At 32.1% G+C, this 25991-nt stretch overlaps 1 protein-coding gene across 5 annotated transcripts in view; it reads right to left on the bottom strand.

The window, feature by feature from the left end:
- Nucleotides 1-25991, bottom strand: part of CCDC178 (coiled-coil domain containing 178) — a 515586-nt gene that overhangs the window by 462324 nt on the left and 27271 nt on the right. For all 5 annotated transcript variants that reach the window (XR_010113908.1, XR_010113927.1, XM_063610669.1 and 2 more), the window contains exons 3-5: nt 24328-24407; nt 9069-9128; nt 1616-1705 (exon numbers count right to left, since the gene is read on the bottom strand). Coding sequence is in view for 3 of the 5 variants with exons in the window: in XM_063610669.1 (XP_063466739.1) it covers nt 1616-1705; nt 9069-9128; nt 24328-24385 (208 nt within the window). In the remaining 2 variants the exon portion in view is untranslated. The remainder of the gene's footprint in view (nt 1-1615; nt 1706-9068; nt 9129-24327; nt 24408-25991) is intronic.

The following is a 25991-nucleotide window of genomic DNA, read 5'->3' as shown; positions in this document are numbered from 1 at the left end:
CTGGCTAGCCATATGCAGAAAACTGAAACTGGATCCCTTCTTTACACCTTATACAAAAATTAACTCAAGATTAATTAAAGACTTAAATGTAAAACCCAAAACTATAAAAACTCTAGAAGAAAATCTAGACAATACTATTAAGGACAGAGGCATGGGGAAAGACTTTATGATGAAATTGCCAAAAGCAATGGAAACAAAAGCCAAAATTAACAAATGAGATCTAATTAAACTACAGAGCTTCTGCATAGTAAAAGAAAGTATCATCAGAGCAAACAGGCAACCTACAGAATAGGAGAAAATTTTTGCAATCTATCCATCTGACAAAAGTCTAATATCCAACATCTACAAGGAACTTAAGCAAATTTACAAGAAATAAACAAACAACCCCATTAAAAAATGGGCAAAGGATATGAACAGACACTTCTCAAAAAAAAGGTATACATGTGACCAACAAATATATGAGAAAAAGCTCAACAACACTGATCATTAGTAAAATGCAAATCAAAACTACAATGAGATACCATCTCACACCAGTCAGAATGGCAATTATTAAAAAGTCAAGAAACAACAGATGTTAGTGACGTTGCAGAGTAATAATTCTTTTACACTGTTGGTAGGAGCATAAATTAGTTCAACCACTGTGGAAGACAGTGTGGCAATTCCTCAAAGATTTAGAACCAGAAATACCATTTGACCCAGCAACTGCCATTACTGGGTATACATCCTAAGGAGCATAAATCATTCTATTATAAAGATACATGCATGCATTATGTTCATTGCAGCACTATTCACAATAGCAAAGACATGGAATCAACCCAAATGCCCATCAATGATAGACTAGATAAAGAAAATGTGGTACATATACACCACGGAATATTATACAGCCATAAAAAGGAACGAGATCATGTCCTTTGCGGGGACATGGATGAAACTAGAAGGCATTATCCTCAGCAAACTAACGCAGGAATAGAAAACCAAACACTGCATGTTCTCACTTATAAATGGGAGCTGAAGAATGAGAGCACGTGGACATAGGGAGGGGAAGAGCACTTACTGGGGCCTGTAGGGGGAGGGCGGGTTGGGGGAAAGCATTAGGGAAAAGAGCTAATGCATGCTGGGCTTAATACTTAGGTGATGGATTGATAGGTGCAGCAAACCACCATGGCATGTGTTTACCTATGTAAAAAAACCAGCACATCCTGCACATGTACCCTGGAACTTAAAATAAAATAAAATAAAATAATTATTTAAAAAATGAAAAATACATCCCCAAAACATTTGCCTTCTTTCTTTTTCTTCTAAGAAACATGTCCTCAATGAACTGGAAATGTTCTATCTAGAACATGCCAGTCACAGCTTGGGTGATTAAGAATTTATTTCAAAATTCATACATTTCTGAAATTACATAACAATTCATAAACCCAGGTTATACATTAACAATATACTATTGATACAATATACGTTATACCTTTACTATTATATATATTTACTATGTTAACAATTAATGATATGTAGGATTTATTTCAAAATAGAAATAGTATTGACATTATAAACTAACGAGAGAATATAAATATAGCTTATATAGTTTACTGTAAGATTTACATTCAGTCCTCACCTTCAGTATTTGTCATTTTACTTTCATGAAAACCTTCACTGTTCTCCTTAGAGGCTCCATATAGAACCAAACTTTGAGACGTGGCATTGCCTTTTAAAAAGAAAAAACACATATTTTAGTGAGTAGTTAATATTATAGAAAATTTTAAAATAAGCACCACCATGTAAAAAACTACGTTAGAGAAGTACTCTCCGTAAAAGAAAAACAACTATCATACAAACATTAATCAAAATCCACAGTAAAGTATCTTCAGATATTTTCTCTATGCTCTTCAATTGGTTTGACTCTTTCATAAGAAGGTATTCAAAATAGCATGAGGCTATTTAAAACAAACAGATAAGTCATTATGTGTTGATATAGAATGTATCCAGGATACACTGTGAAAATTAGCAAGGCAGATTTGTGTGTAAGCTTTGTCATCATTTTTTTTAAATGATATGCATGTGTATGTATATATATATATATACTATTTTATATATATATATACTATTATATATCTTAACTATGTTAACTATTGATATGTAGGATTTATTTATAATTATAAATCCTATGTAAGTTATGTATGATTTATAATTATAAATAAATAAGATATGTAGGATTTATAATTGCTAGATTAAGAAACTGTTGTTTTTAGAAAGAGAAACTGTAGAGAGAGAGGGGAAACATTTTATTTTACAATCTTTGAGGAAGTGTTTCAAAATTCTAAAACATAAAAATATATTATCATTTATTTGACATTTTCTTATAAAGCTAAATATATGTACACTACAATGCAGCAACTCCAGTCCTAAGCTTTTAACAAGCAGAAATGAAAGTACAGGTCCACAAAAATATTATCCCAGACCATTCATATAGCTTTATTCATTACAGTGAAAACTGGAAACAACCTAAATGTCCATCAGCAGAAAAATAGATTTAAATAAATACTCTGTAGTTATGCAATAATATAATGTGGACCAGTGAAAAAGAATGAGCTGCAAATACATGGAGTATCATTGGTGAATCTCAAAAATATATTGAGCAAACAAAGTCAGATAAAACATACTCGATGCATTTAATTTCATTTTTACAAGCTCCAAGAAAAAGACAAAACTAATCTATGGTGATAAAAATCAAAATAACAGTTGCCTATAGTAGATGAGAAACTTTCAGGGGTGATGGAAATTTTTTCTAGCTTGAATGTCATGATAGTTACATTTAGGTACACAGTTATTAAAATGTATTAAATTATAAATTTAAGATGGCATTTTCTTCCATGTATGCTATAAAATAAAAAATACTGTTTTACTCTAAAACCATTAAAATATTTTTATATATTATAAATACATACACACATACATACACAATTGTTCAAAAAATATAAAAATGATAAACGATAGTGCTAATCAAATAACTATTATAATATATAAATGACTAAATTTACCCAAAAAGAACCAACTATAATACAGAAAAAAATTATAAATAAAATGTATACAATTATTTTCTGAAAAAGAAAACGATGTGACTAAATATGAACAAATCTAGAACTTAAGCTCAACAACACCGAGAGTTATTACTTTACAATTGAAGTTATAGATAATAATAAAAAATCTATATGCATGCAATAAAATAGCACATTATATTAGAAAAAAGTCTTTTTTTTTAACATAAAAAGAAATTTAGAGAAAAATATAGGGGAAAAATCTAAGTCACCGTCATTCATCTGTGGCATATGAAGTTCAGAATAACAAAATGACATACAGGATGTGATGAATACAATAAGGTAATATTGATATACATATTATGAATTGCAAAAAGATACAGATTACATCATTTTAAAGGTAGTAAAAGTAGGTATCTTAGACAATAATTCAAAAAAATTTAATAAGTAGAAACTAGCTGCACTATATAACTAATCTACTGTACAGTTAGAAATTTGTCGCATAAAGTTAATTCAAACGTATTTGGAAATTTAATGTACATTTCCAAATAACAAATGTGTCAAGGAAGGATTCCATGTAATAAAAAATATGTATGAAAAAGGAAACACTTTGTAAACAAATGTTAATGTATTCAAAACAGAAATACATTCAGAACTTAAACGTTTAATTGTAAATAAGTAACATTCAAAATACTGGTGAAAGTGAAATAAATATGTATATATATATATATATGTACTAGGACATTAAAGGGAAACATAGGAAACAAATAATTCTTTTTTTTTTTTTTTCTGAGGTGGAGTCTTACTTTGTCCCCAGGCTGGAGTGCAATGGCGTGATCTCGGTTCACTGCAACCTCCGCCTCCTGGGTTCAAACGATTCTCCTGCCTCAGCCTCTCAAGTAGCTGGGACTACAGGTGCGCGCCACCATGCCTGGCTAATTTTTTATATTTTTAGTAGAGATGGGGTTTTGTCATGTTGGCAAGGATGGTCTCGAACTCCTGACCTCAGGTGATCCGCCCCCTTGGCCTCCCAAAGTGCTGGCATTGCAGGCACAAGCCACCATGCCTGGCCAGAAATAAATAATTCTAAAACTGCAAAAAAAATCTCCCTTATATATCAGCCACCCCAACCCATAGGGGCTTGTTTATAATACAGCACTAGAGGCAAATGCCCTATTTTCCAAGCTGCTGAGCTTCTGGTATTGTAACCACAACTTCAGTCCCCGTCCCTAATCACTTCCTTCAAACACTGTGATGACGAGATGAGGTTTTCCCATAATTAAGACCTCAGTATTATCTTTGAACTTTAGTTTTACTCTAATCTTCAAACAGATGTTCCCACAACTTGACTGAGTCTTGATGACTCCAATCCCTACATTCAGTACCCCAACCAGTGATTTGGGGAGTTTGCAATGTAGCAGTTTTGTGGTATGTCCAGAGTATTAAAAGAATAAAGTTTCTACAATCAGATTCTTGTGTAAGTCCGATACTGACACAAAAGAATCAAAATTGTAATAGAATCAGATTCTTGTGTAAGTCAGATACTGACACGAAATAATCAGAATTGTATAAACCTAACGCATTATTCTTTAAAAAGAAGAATTAAAAATATAAAATTAGAAAGCCAGGCATAGTGGCACACACGTGTAGTCCCAGTTACTCCAAAGACTGACGCAGAATGATCACTTAAGCCCAGGAGTTCAAAGCTGCAGTGAGCCATGACTGTGTCACTGCACTCCAACCTGGGCAACAAAGCAAAACCCTCTCTCTAAAAAATAAAATAAATAAAACTGGAAATATTAAATGCAAATAAAACAAAAATCGACAAAATTTCATACACTATAGAACTGTGTTAAAATTAATTTGAAAGTTTAAAAGAAAATTAACACATCGGTCACTTGAAAAGTCACTTTGCCATTCTTGCCCCCATGGTAATCCAGCGGAAAGCATCATGGTCTTCCCGTGAATAATTTCTCAAAATCAATAAGGAGTACAGAGTGAAAGTAATCACACACAAAAGAAAAGTAGACACCACAACTCAAGATTGGTTGTCAGTAGGCAACCAATGCTGCAATTTTCTTGTGTGTACTTCCAGATCCTTTATACCTATGAGAATATTTCATACGTATGCCTTATTTTATGCTTTAGTGAGCTTTAACATATATTCTATCTGTAACAGTATATATTAACATAAGTCATTCTGCAAGCATTTAAACCTTATATTTATGTGTGTATGGTGTATTTATAACATATAAAAATGTTTTAATGGTTTTAGAGTTAAACAGTTTTTTTATTTTATAGCATACATGGAAGAAAATGCCATCTTAAATTTATAATTAAATGCATTTTGATAAGTGTGTACATAAATGTAACTACCATGACATTCAAGCTAGAAAAAATTTCCATCACCCCTGAAAGTTTCTCATCTACTATAGGCAACTGTTACTTTGATTTTTATCGCCATAGCTTAGTTTCGTCTTTTTCTTGGAGCTTGTAAAAATGAAATTAAATGCATCGAGTATGTTTTATCTGACTTTGTTTGCTCAATATATTTTTGAGATTCACCAATGATACTCCATGTATTTGCAGTTCATTCTTTTTCACTGGTCCACATTATATTATTGCATAACTACAGAGTATTTATTTAAATCTATTTTTCTGCTGATGGACATTTAGGTTGTTTCCAGTTTTCACTGTTGTGAATAAAGCTATATGAATGATCTGGGATAATATTTTTGTGGACCTATGCTTTCATTTCTGTTTGTTAAATGAGTGTGTATATAAGTGTGTTCATGTGTGCATATATATAAAATATATGTAAAGAGACAAGTATACATACATTTCTTTCATTCTCAGGACAGAGAGATTCCTTATCAACTTTAAACCATACTTCAAATTCAACTTTATATTTCAAGTTGTTAGAAAATTTTTTTTCACACACTAAGATCAGTTACATCAGGATTCATCTTAAAATTCAAGGTTGGTATGTGGAATAGTTTAATTGGTAGATTTTTATTTCTTAGAAGTTTATAAAATAATGGTAAATTATACAACTAGAATTATATTGCATTACATAAAACATCAGTTTCACGGTATCTTGTAGTATAAATTTACCATAATTTATTAAACCAATGAGGATGAAAAAAATCTCAAAGTGAGAATGACTAATATTTATTGAACATATACATGACAGTTGACTTCAACATATTTATTATACTATGATACTTAATCTTTACAATAACACATATTAATTTTCATTTTACACATGAGTAAAATGTGGCCCAGAAAGGTAGTGAACCAAAGCAGGTTCACAAAGTTAGCAAGTGATAGAACTAAGATTTAAACTTTGTGTCTAGTTCCAGTCTTTCAACTACACTAGCACTCTTTAAATCCTGTTTACAATGTGTAATTCCAAGAGATTCTTATAATTACGGAAAGATGCAGTTCTACACTCAAATAACATATTACTTAAGGTTTTTTCATTGCAAGACTTGTTAGAGCTTTCAAAGTGTTAATGTTCATCAAAAAAACTTCAAGGAAAATACAAATTACACAAAATTTCTGTTTTATTTTACCTCAGAATTACTTTTTCCTTAAGCATATCTTGGAATATATATTAAAGTACACTCTTTGAATAATATGTCCTAAAGCACATTATCTCCCAAATTTGGGAAGAAATATAATTCAGAAGAGGATTAAACTTGTTAAATTATATAAGCCAGAAAAATTCCTCTTATTATAAATGTATAATTCAATACAAAATAATAGTGTATATAACTCATATTTCTTGGAATGGCAGGCTAGGTTTATCAGATCTACTTTTCCACAGAAAATAACTTTAAAAGGCTGTACATATATATATATATATATATATATATATATATATATATGAACAAGACAGTTACAAACTACTAGGACAAAATCTAAAGGAGAGCAGAAACTATACTTTTAAGTGGAGCACAGGGTGCAAAATGACATTTGACACAAAAGTCATTGACAATTCCTAGAAAATTTGGGCTGGGTCTGATGACTTGTAAGTTTTAGAAAATAAAAAGACAACCTAGTCTCAGGGTCCACAGACAAAATTTAACTGATTCGTAAATTGGATGGGGAAAAATTACTCTATTTTTAAAATATTTCTGTACTTTTTATAATACATTTAAAAATATAATTTTCATGCCAGAGAGTAAAAGCTTCAACAAGCTTCAAAGGGCCTATAGCACAAAAAATTAGAATGCCTTAACTCCCAACTAAATTGTAAAACTCGTTTTAAATTGGGATAAAAAATGGCTATAGCCTCAGAGTAAAGGTTAACCAGAAATAACCACCCCAATGACCTCTACCACAGCTCAAGACATTGTAGAGACATTTTCTCTGAGTATACACTAAATATACAAAAATAAAAACAAAAGCAGAAAACTTCACCCATGTGACATTAAAACTTTGGCTGTTCATCACTTAAATTTGCAGACTGGGTTTTCATCACTGGACACTCCACCGAAGCCTCTACGCTTGAATTTGTTTTAAGTTTGTGCCATATTGGTATAGCGCTATGTTCCTGACAGAAGCAAAAACGTGTATACTCTGGAAGAAGTCATCTGTATTTTAAGCATCATGGAGTGCCCATGAATAATTTTTCAAAAGCAATAAGGAGTACAGAGTCAACGTAATCAAACACAAAACAAATGTAGACACCATAACTTAAATAACACGCAAAAATCAATTCCAGATGGATTGAAAATCTAAGCGTAAAAGTCAAAACTCCAAAATGCTTAGAAGATGATTTGGACGAATATCTGCATGACCTTGAACTAGGATTTCCTTGAATAATATGTAAAAAGCTTTGACTTGAAAAAATAAGAACGCTTGTGTATCAAAAGGCAGTATAAATAGATTAAAAATAAAAGGCATAAACGTAAAACCAATTAGTTAACATGTGACTGATTTAGAACTAGTACTCATATTACGCAAGAAATTCCTAAAAATCAATGTGAAAAAAGACAAATGACTCATTAGAAAATTAGAAAAAAGATATAGTCAATTTGCAAAAGTGGAACTCAAAATGCCAAAAAGAACACGAAAAAATTTTCAACATCAATAATAATCAGGCAAATTTAAATTAAAACCACAATAAGACATTGCTACATAGTATGGGGATTGTCAGTACTTTAAAAGTCTAATATTGTCAAGTGGTAGGAAAAAAATGGAGCAACTGGAAACATTCCTAGACTGTTATGTCACTGTAAATTCATGTAATTACTTTGGAAAATAATTTGGCATTATCAAATAATGTCAACAATAGATATACCACATACTTACCAATTCTGCTGATAGGTATGCCTTAGAGAAACTGACAAAGGATATATGTACAAGGATGTTTCTAGAAGCATTATTCAAAATAATAAAAAATGGTATTGTACAATGGTACAGCAAAATGGATGAAAGTCACAAATTATATTGAGCAAAAAAAGTAACAAGGATGAAGATAACAAGTAATGTTAAACAAAGGCAGCAACATACATATATTAACTCAGTTTAATTTCAATTAACAAGCATGCAAAATTAAATTACGTCTTTAGGGATGCATACATATGGAACACTACAGTTAAAATTTAAAAGAAAAGGAAATTAGCACCACAAAAGCCCAGGTAGTGGATGACATAAAGTATTGTTCAGGAGAGTACAGGGAGACCTTCTGAAATGCCGGGCATGTCTATGTGTGGAGTGAGTGAAGGTGACACAGATGTTTCCTCATAATCATTTATGAAAAAAACCCACATATTAAGTTTGTACACTCTTCTTAAGCATGCATTATTCAAAATGAAAAAGGGAACACAGGAAATGGAGTATATAACATACACTAGCAATAGATAAGTATTTTTTTAAAGAAGTGTTACGATTATACTCATTGATAGAACATCAGTTAGGAAGAACAGAAGAATGCCTGAAATTATTTTCATGCTTATAATTTTTTGAAAACAATATGTGACAGAAAAAAAGAGATGAAAATTGTATATAATAGCTGTTGGATACCTTCATTTGTCCTTGACCATGCCTTCTCTCTGAGAGCCTTTACTTCCTTACATGTTAAACCTACAAAAAGTAAAATAAAACAAAATAAAATATCTGCTTCCTGAGTCAAATATTCTGTCCTATATTGCACTAGTAAGGATACGGGAAGAAAATTGGCATCAGAATAAAGATATTTATATAAGGCTAAATTACATAAGAAAGAAGTAGGAGAGAAAGACAAAGTTTTATGGTGTTTCTCTGCAAAAGGGTGTTTGATAGAAAACACTGCAGAAGAAAATGGGAAGTCATCTTGGGTGACATTCCGGGATGATAAATAGATTCACAATTTTAATAGAAGCTTTCTGTGTAATTTCTCTGTTTAGTGTTCAAGAGAACTTAAATGAAGGTTTAATCTAATTTCCAAAGTTATATTATATATGGATTTAAAAAATCCAACAGTATGGTAAGATTGGCCTTGTGACATAGCCCAGTTTATTGAAAAAATACAATACATGAAGAAAGATAAATGCAATTATTTACGCATGTCATAACTGCATCTCTAGAAAATCCTCAGTACAAAATCAAAGTGATTAGAGAGAGTTTACATATATGTCACATAAATAATACAGCATGATTTTTATAAAAGACAGCATTGCCAACACCAATGACCTAAAAATATACCCTAAAGACATATCACTATAGTTACAAAAGTATAACTTATGTTGGAACATATTTAATAATTATATCTAGGCTTTAAAAAACTGTGGTAGTATAAAATATTACTAGAACATAAAAAATGTTTAAACAAACAAGAATGTAAATTATGCTTCACGTTAGGAAGACAAACATTGTAAAAGTATCTCTTTTTTCCAATGTAACAACCTATAAAAATATTAGCCCTATTTTATTTGTGACTTAATAATTATTTTTAAATTTTAAAAATGAGCAATAATATCAAAAAATCTAAAAATTATGGCAAATATGTGCATGTGTTTGTAGTGGAGAGAGGGCCTTGTCCTTTAAATATCTGAATATGTCTAATATTCTAAGGATATATTTCAAAGACTGTTGCAAGAAATAAATGTGTAGATCAATGAAAAGAAACAGTTTCTTCTCTATACAAAAACAGACATATGAAAATAAATTGTATTCCATGATAAGATACGATACCAACAAAAATTAAAAATTTTGAAAAGCTATCAGATAATTTTATAAATATTTTAGGTATCTCAAAGAAATTTAAAAAAAATTTAGATTCAAACTAGAAAATCTACAATTTACAATTATAAAATTGAGATTTGTGCTAATAAGAAATCATCATATGAAATGCAAAAAGAGAATATCCCAAAGTTCAGCATTCATAATGATTTTCCTAAATTACCAAGATAAATTATGATGTCTCTCTCCTTCAACACACAAGTTTCATGAGGGCAGGGAGTATATCTATTTATAGCCTCTGTATTTTTGGCAAGTAGCAAAGAACCCCAGACATAGTAAGTGTTAATATATATTTACTGAATGAAAAATACAGTAACTGGAGGGATGAGGGAACACATTAGAGTGAAATAATGACCACACCAAGAATACAAGCATACCTCGGAGATATTGTAAGTTCAGTTCTAGACAACTGCAATAAAGTGAGTCATACAAAGTGTTTGGTCTCCAAAAGCATATAAAAGTTATATTTTTATACTGTAGTCTATTAAGTGTGTGATAATATCATATCTAAAACAATAAAATATTTCTAAACATTGTCTAAATATTGTTTATGTCTAAACGATAAAAAGATACTTTAATTAAAAATATTTCAGTTTTAAAAAGTTAATGATTGACCAAGGTGGGTGGATCACCTGAGGTCAGGAGTTTGAGACCAGCCTGACCAACAAGGTGAATCCCTGTCTTTACTAAAAATGCAAAAATTAGCCGGGCGTGGTGGCAGGCGCCTGTAGTCCCAGCTACACGGGAGGCTGAGACAAGAGAATTGCTTGAACCCGCGAGGCGGAGGTTGCACTGAGCTGAGATTACGCCACTGCACTCCAGCCTGGGCAACAGAGCAAGACTGTCTTAAAAAAAAAAAAAAAAGTTAATGATCATGTGAGCCTTCAGCAAGTCATAATCTTTTCACTGATGGAGAGTCTTGCCTCAATGTTGATGGCTGCTGACTGATCAAGGTGGTGGTTGCTGAATGTTGGAGTGTCTGTGGTTATTTCTCAAAGTAGGACAATGAAGTTTTCCTCATGGATTAACCCTTTTACAAAAGATTTCTTTGTAGCATGTGATGCTGTTTGTTAGCATACTATGCACAGCAGAACTTCTTTCAAAAAGGAAGCCAATCCTCTCAAACCCTGTTGTTAATTTACCAATTATGTTTACGCAGTATTCTAAATCTTTTGTTGTCATTTCAACAATGCCTACAGTATCTTCACCAGGAATAGAGTTCATCTCAGGAAACCACTTTCTTTGCTTATTCCCAAGAAGCAACTTCTCATCCATGAAACTTTTATCATGAGATTGCAGCAATTCAGTCGCATCTTCAGGCTCCACTTCGAACCCCAGTTCTCTTGCTCTTTCCACCACATCTTCAGTAACTTCCTCCACTGAAGTCTTGAATCCCTCAAAGTCATCCAGGAGACTTGAAAGCAACTTCTTCCAAATTCCTGTTAATGGTATTTTGACCTTCTTTCACGAATCATGAATATTCTCAATGATGTACACTTTCCTCAAGGTTTTTTATTTATTTTACCCATATCCATCAGAGGAGTCACTATCTATGGTAACTATAGCTTTATGAAATGCATTTTTAACTAATAAAACTTGAAAGTTAAAATTACCCCTTGATCCACAGGCTGCAGAGTGGATATTGTGTTAGCAGGTATGAAAACAACATTAACCTCCTTGTACACCTCCATTTCACCTCTTGGATGTGTACGTTGTCACTGGAAGTAGTATTTTACAGAAATCTTGTTTTTTTTTTGAGCAGTAGGTCTCCATAGTGTGCTTAAAATATTCAGTAAACCATGGTACAAACAGATGTACTGTCATTTAGGCTTTGTTGCTTCATTTATAGCACACAGGCAGAGGAGATTTAACAGAATTTTTCTTTAATTTTTTTTTTTTTTTGAGACGGAGTCTCGCTCTGTCGCCCAGGCTGGAGTGCAGTGGCGCAACCTCGGCTCACTGCAAGCTCCGCCTCCCGGGTTCACGCCATTCTCCTGCCTCAGCCTCTCCAAGTAGCTGGGACTACAGGCGCCCGCCACCACGGCCGGCTAATTTTTTATATTTTTAGTAGAGACGGGGTTTCACCGTGGTCTCGATCTCCTGACCTCGTGATCCGCCCGCCTCGGCCTCCCAAAGTGCTGGGATTACAAGCGTGAGCCACCGCGCCCGACAGATTTAACATAATTCTTAAGGGCCCTAGGATTTTTAGAATGATAAATGAGCATTAACTTCAACATAAAGTCACCAGTTGCATTAGTTTCTGACAAAAGACTCAGCTTGTCCTTTCAAGCTTTGAAACCAGGCATTTATTTCTCCTCCCCAGCTATGAAAGTTCTTCTGATATAAGGCTATCTTGCCTACATTGAAAATCTGTTGTTTAGCATGTCCACCTTCATCAATTAGCTTAGCCAGATTTTCTGGATAACTTGCTGCAGCTTCTGCATCAGCACTTGCTGCTTCACTGTGCACTTTCATGCTATGGAAATGACATTTTTCCTTAGACTTCATGAACCAACTTCTGCAAGCTTCCAGCTTTCCTTCTGCAGCTTCTTCACCTCTCTTAGCCTTTATAGAATTGAATAGAGTTAGAGCCTTGCTCTTGATTAAGCTTTTGTTTAAGGGAATGTTGTGTCTGGTTTGATCTTCTATCCAGACCACTAAAACTTTCTTCATATCAGCAATAAGGGTGTTTTGATTTATCATTCCTGTGTTCACTGGAGTAGCACTTCTAATTCCCTTCAAGAACTTTTCCTTTGCATTCACAACTTGGCCAACAGCTCAGCACAAGAGATTGTTTTCAGTCTATCTCAGCTTTCAACATGCCTTTCTCACTAAGTTTAATCATTTCTAGCTTTTGATTTAAAGTGAGAGACACATAATTCTTCCTTTGCCTTGAACTCTTAGAGGGCATTGTAAGGTTATTAATGGCCTAAGTACGATATTGTTGTGTCTCAGGGAACAAAGAGGCTACAGGAGAGAGAAAGAGATGGGGGGGGACAGACAGTGGAACAGTAAGAACACATGCAACATTGGTCGATTAAGTTAGCTGTCATATGTGTGTAGTTCATGTTACACCAAAACAATTACAATAGTAACAACAAACACCACTGATCACAGATCACCATAACAGATATAAAAATAATGAAAAAGTTTTTGAAATATTGCAGGAAGTATTAAAATGTGACATAGATACATGAAGTTTTTCTACATGTTGTTAGAAACATGCTGCCAATAGACTTGCTGGAAGCAGGGTTGCCACAAACCTCAAATTGAAACAAAACAAAACAAAACACAGGATCTGTAAAGTGCAATAAAGTGTAGTGCAATAAAACGAGATGTGCCTATAGTCAGTTTCTACAAAGAGTTGCACATGAAACAGACCGTGAAAAACATTGGTTCAAATAAATTCATGCTCTAATTCATGTTTCTGCCTTGGTGGATAACTGTATTGTTATACAATATTCCAGTTATAAAATTCCAACAGCATGTATTCATCAAAACCACTCTATCAGTAAACAAATTTTCTAATGTAAATTCCTGATGAACTACAGAATTTAAAATTTTTCAAAAGATATTAAAATTATAAAAATTAACATGATATATAACATTTAGTCATGCATTTAGATTTAATAATTTAACAATATATTAAAAATGATAATTTTATCTTCTTTGACTCAAGACAGAAATTCATAAGGTAGATGGGCAATTATTTTCACTAAATATGACACAAAAAGAATATATAAAGGTTTCAGGTTTTACTTATATAAGTTGAAAATGTTAACTATTAACAATCCATCATCAGAAGGTCCAAATGAGAGAAATTAAATAATTAAATGAACACATGGAAATTATTTATATTCTTTGGTAATAAAAATGTAAAGTAGAGCAATTGTGGTCATTTTCTATTTAATAAACTAGCTACTTAATAATAATCAAATAAAATCCAGTATTAATATGTTGTGGTAATACTGATACACAGTTGAATGTGAGGTACATTTGTGGAAAACAATATAAAATAAATATTGAAGGCCACACAAATGTTCACAGCCTATGTCCCCCAAATTCCAATTCTGAATATTTAACTTGAAACAAAAACCAATAAAAGACAAAAGTTAAAAGGAGGTATCAGAGAAAATGATAAAGACCTTTGAAAAACCTACCTGTCCATAAATACAAAGATTAAAAAAGGCAAAATTGTCAAAATCAACATTTTCAGAATTCCAGAAATATAGCAAAGGCTTCCAGCAACCATGTGAGCAACTATTCAAGAAAAACAGATAAATCTTGGTAAGAACACAAACATTTGTGGCCTTTTAACTTTCCTTGGTCCCAGCCCTGACTCTGAAGGTCAACAGAGCCTTGAAAAATAAAGGTCCACATTTATGACATCAGAGGAGGAAGAAGAGAGTTGGAGTTTTTTGCAAGCCTCATTCCTAAAGAATTGTCATTTTTAGAAATATCTGGTTATTCCCTGCAAGACTTCACTTCCAAAGCTGTGAGCATGATCAGGAAAAAGTCAGACTAGTATTATTGGAAAGAAAAGATTTAAAGGAATTAGCATCTATCAAAGTCCAACTCTCCTAGAGATATCTTACATTTCTGAGATATGAGAATTTACATATTACACTTATCTATTCAGTGGTTCTTAACCAGAATAGTATCTGGATTTTGAGGACTTTGTTGTTGTTGTTGTTGTTGTTGTTACTGTTAGAGGAGGGGTCTCATTATGTTGCCCAGGCTACACTCAAACTCCCAAGCTCAGTCAGTCCTCCCATCTCAGCCTCCCGAGCAGCTGGGACTACAGCTGCTGCACCGCCATGCCTGGCTTCAAGGAAATATTTGTAAACATACATGTCCATGCTTTATTAGACTTACTCTATCAAAATCTTCAGAGGAGAGACTAGACTTGTAGATTTTTTAAAATTTTTCTGCAGGTTACTGTGATGCACAATTCTAGTTGAGAACTGGTGCAATAGACAATTACTTCAGTCTCATCTCTCACCCATATAACCAATTCCCTTTATCATTTGAGGATTTGGCACACACACACAAAAGACCCATGAAAGCCCTAATCTCTCACCTCGGTTGACCTTGAGACTCTGCATGTGCCAGAAGGAAAGGCTAAGGCTGAGCTGTCAAGTCCTTGTATGAGTGTTGAAGATGTATCCGAACATGCACATAAAGATGCTCAGCAAAGACAGAGATTTGATTCCAGGAATCTAGAGAAATACCTGTTCCGTCATTAATTGACCATTAAGCCAACTGGATAGAGATTTCAGTGGGTGGCCACAGAGGGCTTCAGAGAACTAATTCAGAAAAGTTGCTAAATTAACAACTATAAAAATCAGCAGGGAAAGCAAACCCTAGAGAAGAAGAAGAATCTGATGTCCACAGGTTTTCACATTCTATTATTTTAAATGCCCAGTTTTCAACAAAAATGTATGACATCCAAAAACAAAACAAAACAAAACTGACAAATGGTTCATACAGAGGAATAAAGCAAATAGACCTTTGTCAAAATCAGTTTGGAAATTACAGTTACACTTTGATACATAAAAATCTTGAAAGTCAGCATTTGGTTTTTCTTAAAAAGCTGAACGGAAGATCTCAACAATTTTTCTTAGGTCCCTCAGTGAATTAAGGTTACAGTGCAAACTGACACCCCAAAAACTGGAGGGTCAGGCCAATGCAGAAGTTGCTGGAGCCAAAAATGGGTAGAGAAGTGTAAAATCTAATTGATTAACTATTGGACGCTGAGTGTGGACTAGTTTGAGAGTTAAAAACTTCTGGGGAGTCAGTGTTGGAGGGCCAGGTATATTTTTACTTTTATCTCCAGCTCCACCTTGTTCTCACAGCTGAAATTTGAGGAATACTCCTTTCGACTTCTAGAAGAAGGGGAAAAGTAATTATTTTGAATTACTGCCAGGGTAAAAATTGCCATTTTGAAATATGCCCAGAAGGTTCGGTTTACCACTACCCCTCAAGGGAAACTACCTTAACAGAGACTAACCAATTGAAAGAAGGAAATACTCACTTCAGCCCCTCTAGACTTCTTTTTAAACCGAAGGTGAAAAGAAATCTGAGAAGCATGAGATAACATGCATTTGTCAAAACCCACAGATCCGTACCACAAAAGAATGAGTCATGGACCTTAGTTCATAAAAATGCATAAATATTGGTTTATCAACTTTAACAAATACTCAACACTAATGCAAGATGTTAATAATATTGGAAATTGTGAATGTGGGTTAGGAGATAGTGAGTATATGAGAGCTCTGTATTATGTACCAGTTTTCTATAAACCTGAAAATGCTCTAAAGATAGTCTACTAATTAAAAAAAAATAAGTGAAATGTCACTTCACAGCCACTACGAGGCTGTAATAATAAAGTAAAAACAAACCAAGAAACTAATAACTGTTGGTAGGGATGTGGAGAAACTGGACTCCATGTATTTTGTATTATGAAATGTAAACTATGGCTGCTTCTGTGGAAAGCAATTTGGCAATTACTAAGAAAGTTAAACACCGAAATACAAAATGACCCAGCAATTCCATTCCTAACTATACATCCAACAAGAATGAAAACATACGTTTGCACAAAAACTTGTACTCAAATATTCATAGCAGCATTATTCATAATATTCCTAAAACAGAAACAACAAAAACATCTATCTACTGATGAATGTATAAACAATATGTGAAATATCCATAAAGAATAATATTATTCAGTCATACAAAGGAATTAAATATGAATACATTTTACAACATGGATGAATCTTGACAGCATTATCTTGGTTGAAAAGGTGAAAGGCATGCAGAGCCAACTATTTTACAAAATCATTGATATGAAATATCTAGAGTGAACAAATCCATAGAGCAAGAAAACAGATTTGTGGTTACCAGAGGCTGGGTAGAGGGGGAATGAGGAAAGAATCCTAGTGGTACAGGGTTTCTTTCAGGGGTTATGAAAGTGTTCTAGAAATAGATAGTGGTAATGGCTGCACAAACTTATACTAAAAATTCTAAATTGTAAACTTTAGAAAGGTAAATTTTATGCTATGTGGATTGTAGCTTAATTTTAAAAAGCTACACACAGTATCACTTAGCATATATGCCAAAATAGAACAATAGTTATTTAAATTATGATAAAGAAGACTGAGAACTATTATTCAATAAAAATGTAATTATCAAGAATTACAAAACTGTATAAAAGTTATTTATATAATTTAAATTTTAAAATTATACTTATAATGCATCTGTATAAATGCATGTATATCCATTAAAAGATAACGTACATGAAAGAAAACAGTAGTGTTTTACCATTAGGCATGTCATATTTTTTGTATTTCCAAAATTTTTATATTCTAGTAAAATTTTAAACTGTAAAAAAAAATAAAAAATCCTGTGGAATCTATGTAAGAATACTAAGTTGATTATAATTAGATGAAAATAAAATTGGTATGATCTGATGTCAAATGACAATTAGATAATACATTTAAGATACTCTCATAAACAAAAAATAAATTATATAAAAAATGTAAGCCAAATAACTTATCAAATAAAACTGTCATTCAAGTATATAGGCCAGAGATAATTGCTATGAACATTCAAGAAACGAAAGAATATATTTCCTTGGATCCCTTTCCGAATCCACTAGAAAGTAGATGTAGTACAACAAAAATGAAGGGAGAAATTTGGCATAGTACAGGCAGTGAGTCTTGAATATGTTAGCTTTTTAACTAATATTGAAGGATGGGAAAAGTATAATAGACTGGAAGGCTCATGTGCTCATGCTCTGACAATGCACATCCAGTACTGATAATGCAGATACAGTACTAGTACCAAAAATATGGTGTTGGTGTGGAGTGGGAGTATATGCAAAATACAATAAGAATACATTATAAGTATAAACCAGGGATAAAACAATATTCCTTAATTAAATGATAGGAAGATGGAATGCAAAGGCAAGAAAAGCTTCCTAGCTGATTTTGGTATTGCTCATAATAAAGATCCAATACACATTATCTAAGAGAGAGAGAAGTAAGGTATTAGTATCATAAACTTTTCTAAGTGTGAAAAAGGACAGCAAATAATGTACAAAATACATATGTATAAATGTATTTAAATATAAAAATGTAATGAAAATGAAACTTTATGAGTCTTATTTGTAATTGTAAATGGGCTTAAATCATCAATAGTAAAGTGAACTGTAAAAATAAGTTGTACACATCACACAAAGTGATTCAGAAAGTTTTAATTTAAGTGATGGGCAGAAATATACTAGGCAAATGAATAGAAAATACAGCAATTGTCATGATCTTTATATCTGACAACATAGAATTCTGATCAAAGAATATTAAGTGGGGCAAGTTTAAATATTTCATAATATGAAAGACTACTATATAAAATAATAGTATTACAGTTCATAACATTGATGCACCTAATTACATGGGACCAAATTTGAGGAGATGAAAAGAGAAACAGAAAAATCCACCAAAAGTAGGTAAATTAACAGATTTCTCTCAATCTAATAAAGATTGAAAGGATAAAAATTAGTAAAAACATATAGTAGATCTCAGTGACATAATCCATAAGGTAGATCTTATAGATATTAAACTCTTAACCAAAATATTTCATAGGTCTAAATAATATATGAGTCAAAAATAAATCAAAACCAATTAAATCTAAAAGTTATAGCAAGTCTATAATCCATACTTTCCCATGGGGAGTAAAGGAGAGGCCCCCAAAGAAAGGAAACAGGTGACCAGGTCAAATCCCCTAGCAAACATGCTAATAACAGACATTCTGGCAAACATACTAATTGACGTTTGTTAACTGGAGAGTTCTTATCAACAGAAAGCTTTTAGCAGGATGTTTTTGGCTGTTTGAATTATAACCATAAACAAACCCGAACCTATGTGTTTATGGGATATGGCTCCCTGAAAAACATCATGTTAACTATTAAACTACCTTAATAAAAAATGAAGCTGTTTCATGACTAGAGGGCAGTCTTCTGAATGAGTCGCATGGCTGCACATACATGCTTAAACACATCATTCTTTAATCTGGAGCAGAGCACATCCAACCAGGTGAGACAGGACCTGGAGAGCTGCTCTGATGGTCCCAGATGTCTCCCTGCTTCAACTGTACTTGAGAATTTCCTATAACCTTAAAATCATTAGCAAAGATACACACTTTATATGAGTCTTATTTGATTTGACTCTCCAATCCTTTTTATTATCTCTATGTTATTTCAAGGGAAACTTACAGCTTGAGATAACTATATTAAAAAAGAAAAAAGCCTGAAAATTAGTGATCTAAGCAACCAAATTTAAAATATGTGGGAAAGCAAACACAAAGAAAGTAGAAGGAAGAGAAGGAAGGTAATAATATCCCAAATTCATAAAACACAAAGTAACATAACAACAAAAACCTACAGATAATCCAAAAGTTTTGATATTAGCAATTTGAAAAGGTTAACACAAATGAATTACCTCTGGCAAGACTGTCAAGACTAAACAGAGGAGAACCAGAAGAAACAAATATAGTATTATGAATGTAAAGAAGAAACAACTGCATATAGAGTGATATAAAAATAAAGACTACTATTAACAGTATTGTACCAATACATTTAATATTTAACCAGATAGATTTTTAAAAGAAAAAATTATAACTTGCTAATCAATAGTGAATAGAAGATAAACAGAAAGCTGGAGTAGTACTAAGGCCAATAAATATTTTGTATCAATAATTATATCCCTCCAAATTAAGCGGTAATTTTAGCCAAATATTCCAGAAAAAATAATAAAAATATATTATCTTTTTTTGAGAATAGAAAATAAAGAAGCACTCTATAATTCAATCTAGAAGTTATAAAACCCTTATTACCAAAACAAGACAAGAAATGTTCGGAAAACTTAGGGGCAAATGTTACTGAATAAGAAAGATGCAAACATCCTAAACGAATGATTATGAAACAAAATCTATAAATATATTAAAATACAATAAAATTTAAAAAGTTGTCTGTCCCAGGAATGAAGTTTGTTTAAAAATTGTAAATCCATGTATGCAAGTCATTAAATTTAAAGATTAAAGGAAAAAAAGTCCAGAAAAATGTTAGTAGATGTAGAAAAAGTATTAATAAAATTCACAACAGGTTCACAATTTATAGAAAATTATAAAGAATGACCTTTACAAACCATAAAAAAATCATATTTAATGGCAAAACATTAATAGTCTCACTTTAAAAATCATAAACAGGAAGATGTGTGCACATTTTAGTCACCTTCATTCAACACACAAAAAATCAGCCTAGTGATAGAGAAGAAAATGGGAAAAAATTACATTGAGAAGAAAGTAAAAACTAAAACTTACTATTTTCAAATGATTTAACAAACATTAGTGAATTAATAGGAGAGTTAAACTTGTTATATGAAATAAAATATATAGAACTGTATATGTATTACATTAATATTTATATGTAATATATAAAATTGAGATTTGGAAGAGATGAGTGAACACCAGGTTCTATTCTTTAAGCCAAATTATAAGTGCACAAACATATAATTTTATCAATATTCTTTAAACTTTACATGTATTTTTCAGATATTTTTACACATGCAAAGTATTTTCTATTTTAAAATATCAAAACACTATTCTGTAAAAAAATTCGTTCTCTGCCAGAAGACACATGTTATGGAAAAGACACATTGGGAAAACCTTAATAAATAAATGCACTATCAGTATTTCAATACAAATAAATGTGATGCTGCCATGAAATGCAGTTTTGTATTTAGAGAAAATACTGCCTGCAAAGCCAGAAAATTATAGTTTGTTAAAAGGTCCTATTAATTGTAATAAAAATTGTTGTCCCAAACAGAGTTAACCATTTATAAATGTGAGCCATCTGAAAATACTATTGGTCAGCTTAAGATATATGGCTGTAACTTTACAGAACAATTTGAAAAAGATTAGTAATTTGTTTTATGATTTATGTCAACTGAGAACACAGAATAATCATCCAATTAATTATTTTTATTGATATTGTTTTTTGAGACAGGGTCTTGCTCTCTCACCCAAGCTGGAGTGCAGTGCCTCATGCGACATCTGCCTCCTTGGTTCAAGGGATCCTCCTATCTCACAGCTTCCCAGTAGCTGGGACTACAGGCACATACCATCAGGCCTGGCTAATTTTTGTATTTTTTGTAAAGACAGGGTTTCACTCTGTTTCCCAGGCTGGTCTCCAACTCCTGGTCTCAAGTGATCCACCCACCTCACCCTCCTGAAGTGTTGGGATTACAGGCATGAGCCACCGTGCCTGGCCCCATTAATTATTTTTAGAATGGTGAGAGTTTCCATATGATTGTAGTAGTTACATCATGAACGAAAGAACATCAAAAAATGATTTTATTTTGGATATTTTTAAAAGTGTTATGTTGAATGTAGTTTCACAGAAGTTAGTGAATATGACCTCCCACTGTGTTCTTGTGATAGAATTAATGACAAACTTTTTCAAAAGTTAGTATATAATACATAATTAAAATATTCGAAGACATAGCAATAAACACTGGCAATAAACACACAGGACTGATAAATTCCTGTGGCTTAAACACAGACACGTCAATGCTTTTCTGGATTAGCTGAATGTTGTTTATAATGGCTGTTTGTCTTACATACAGAATAGGAAGTTTGATGATGGTGTGAAGCCAAAGTGATAAAAGTAAATTTTAACTGATAATCCCCATTGATGTTAGCATTCCAAATATGGCTTTTAATGTCACTTAAATACAAAAGTCCTAAACTTGCTAACCAAGCACATTTTAAAAGACAATTTATTAACTATATTATTTTCCAAAGTGTTAGCCAAACAGACATATTTTCATTTCTTATGCATTTACAGATGTCTCTATCACAGATTTACATTCCATTAAATCATGTGATAGGTAGTTTTATCTGCTATGTATATTTATTGCATCAAATGATGGTGGGTGGCTTAAGTCATGCTTAATATTATTAACCTTCTAGCTTTTGCTTGCAAACGAGTGTAGACTGGATCATTTTCTGTTCCAATTTAAAATAGGCTTTGTCAAGTCATTCAAAGGAAAATCACCAGCTCAGCTCTCTGAAGTCTTGGAACAAACTATTAGTCTTTTTAATTCACATTATAATCAACCCCAAAACTTTCAGTTCTTTCAACTATTTAAATATAAATAGTTGAAAGTACAAATAGTTGAAATATAAATAGTTTATTTAAATAGTTCTTTCAACTATTTAAATAAACTATTTAAAAAATCACACACCTGTATGATTTTCTGTTCATTCCAAATTGTGTTTTTTGGGAAATTATTTTAAATGAATAACTTGTTCCAGGTTACTAATCTGAGATTGAGATCAATTTCCAGAAATAAAAACAAGCTTTTGCTTAAGCTTTATAAAACAAACTCTATAAATGAAAATGAAATAACAATTTTTTTCAATTAATGTTGATAGAAGAAATAAACAGCTACAAACCAAGGTTTTTCAAACATTTAGAAAATATGTGGTGATGAAATAAGATTCTAACCCAAGGCTAATAATTTTAAATAAAATCCATTCTGTCATGACCTTATCCACATTTGGAATTACTAAATGACTGCTTTCAATTATAACTCTGAAGAAAATTGTAGTAAGTTGATTGCAATAATAACCCCAATAATTTTCTCCTCCCCGTATTCACTTTCCTTTGCAGTGTGACTTTGCAGCATCTTCCATCAGGAGGTAGAGTCTACTCTCCTACCCATAGATCTGTGCTAGTTCTGTGACTTGCTTTGATCAATAAAATGCGACAGAAATGATAGGGCACCAGTTCTGCGCATTGGCCTGAAGAGGCCTTCTGTTCTTCTGTCCCTCCTCTTGAAACTGCCAAAACCGAGAGATCAAGCCCCTTAATAGTATGCTGGAATATGAGAGACAAGCAAGTGCAGAGCTGAATCAGCCTAATTTTCCCAGCCAAGACCCTAGACCTGTAAATGAGCTCAGCCAAAATAAGCAAGATCAATAATGGTACTGAATTAACCTGTGTCTTACTCCAGATTCATGAGTGAGCTGTACTGAGCCCACCTGATATTAGCAGAACCATCCAGCTGACTCATGCACAAGTGAGCATAAAATGAATGTTTATGATGCTGTATGCACCTGCATTTTTATGGTTGGTTGTTACATAGCATCAGTGCAGCGGTGATAACTGATACAAAGACTACTTATTGTTCTCAAAGTATTCAAGGTTAAGTTCTATACCAGGGTTGGCAAATGTTTTCTGGAAAGCATCAGATAGTAAAAATTTTAGATTTTGTGGGCCAAATGCAGTCTCTGTTGCATATTCCTTATTGTCTTCTTTTTTCTTTTCTTTTCACAACTCCTTACAAATATAAAAACCATTCTTAATTTGGGGTCTGTAAATAAAAGGCTGCTGGCCAGATTTGGGCAATGGGCTATAATTTGCTGACCTCTGTTTTATATCATGCAAAGATATGACATTGCTAACATGATACAGAATAAAAGATGTCAGAGCTCAAGATGCCAAAAAATACAGCAAGGTAATGCAATAAAATCATATAATTTTAAAAATAGAATTATATGAGTATTTTCATTTTTAATTTTCCATGTTTAGCTTCAGTGATGTGCCAGTAAAAGTTTAATATCCAGCTGTTAGTTGGTAATAAATACTAACACCATGACCAATTTGAAGTTACCAGTGGAGTGGAATCGAGAAGAGATACATACAAGAGCTGATTCCAGCACACCATTGTTGTACTGCTTACCTATTTTATTACCTATAACACAGTTCATCCATAATAACATAAACCAAAATAAAATAGACTGATTATAATTCAGATAATGTGTTTTTGTTACACTGACTCACTCTTTTCTCTTAGCTCACTTTACTGGTCCCAGTAAGTTTTAGTTTTGTGACCATTATCCTGGAAAAGATTACTATCTTTGCAGTCGCCCTCCTCTGTAAGTGATTTGAATTCCATTTATCTATGAACTATTTTCAAAGAAAATCAATTTATGACAAACTTACCTATATTGGTTTGATCATCTCTAGTGGAAGAAGAGGAAACTGTCTTGTTTTCAGTCATAGCTATAAGAATATTTTAAAACCTAGTTAGAAAGAAAAATATTTAAATATCATGAATCTAAATTAGTTTATATTTAATTTTACTAAAAATTGTCAATTCAAGAACTGATAGTGTCAGGAAAAAATTCTATAAAAGATATGAGATATATAATATATATTCTTAAGAATATATAAGAATATATATTATATATCAGTACTAAATTATATGTAAAATGTAAGGAAGTCCAACAATGTACTCTTTTTCTCATTAGGACTATTATGATCTCATTCAGAAATATCAAATATAAAAATCTTCATTAAAGAGGGATCTTTGATCTTCTACTTTGCTGGTGACTTAAACCAATACCTAGGCTGACTACGAGATAATTTAGCATTGCCAGTTGTAGCTATGGGTTCACAGCCCTGGGGGGATTCTAGAACCTATGATGTTTTCATTTCATATAATAAAAGTTTAACTTTATTACCATCTCTTCTTTACCTTCCTTCAGTTCCTTTTTAAAATATTTTAAGAGTCGAGCAAAAAGTGCAATGGATTTCTATATGTCCATCAACCAATTTCAACAATTATCAATTTGTGGCCAATTCTGAATTCTATACACCCACCAACTTCTCTGTCTCACCTACTTCTGATAATGGTTAAGCAAAACACAAGTATCATATTATTGTATCTGTAAATACTCCAAAAACTTTTTAAACATAGCCATAATACCAATAATGTAATTAACACAATTAATGATGTCTTAATATCACTAAACATATTTTGTGTTCACATTTGTCTCACATTTTCTGTTTTTAAGAATTGTTTAAAGTAATAATACAAGGTCCGTACATAGCATTTCAGTGAAATGTCTCTTAATTATCTTTTAGTCTACGCATTCTGCCTGTACTTTTTTTTCTCCTTGTACTTTACCTAAGTAAATATCAAATATTTTGTCCTATAGAGTTTTCCACATCGCTGACAACCTCCCTTTGCTGTATTTAACAAGTTTCTCTGTTCCCTATAATTCCTGCAAATTGGTATTAATTAGAAACTCAAAGTGCTGAACAGAAAGAAAATAATTCTATAAACACAGAAATAACAATTGTCTCATTTAATTTGCAGATCTAAATCATTATAGAGTTTAGAGACTGGAAATCATCTAATTTATTTTTTGTTTGTTTGTTTTACAAGTCAGAAAATCTCGACTGAAATTAGTAAATTAATGCAATGGAAAAAGACTTCTTAGACAAAAGTGCTATGAAAGAAAACCCTAAATCCAAGCCTAGTGCTCTTCCAAATAAACCACTCTACCTCATAAAGACCAAATAAAGAAAAGTAAGCTATAGAAAAGAGCATAACTACATGTTGAAAGAACATAACAGTGTTTTATGGACATTAACATTTTTTAATTCAATGAAGATTATAATTGAAACATATAATTTTATTTCCTCTACTACACAAAATTACCAGAAAAATTAAATAATATTAATAAGAAAATGAATTCCTCCAGTAGGATAGAACTGGGTAAATTGAAAAAAAATGCTTCTACTACTATTAAAAAAATCTGATTGAAATATAATTTTTGAATCTTCAAAAAAGCATCTAAGAATTAACAAGGTAATAAGGA

The sequence above is a fragment of the Symphalangus syndactylus genome, chromosome 1 (assembly GCF_028878055.3).
Source record: "Symphalangus syndactylus isolate Jambi chromosome 1, NHGRI_mSymSyn1-v2.1_pri, whole genome shotgun sequence".
In the NCBI taxonomy this organism is placed as follows: Eukaryota; Metazoa; Chordata; class Mammalia; order Primates; family Hylobatidae; genus Symphalangus; species Symphalangus syndactylus.
Note: the sequence above shows the minus strand (reverse complement) of the source record. Positions and strands in the feature narration are given on the sequence as shown.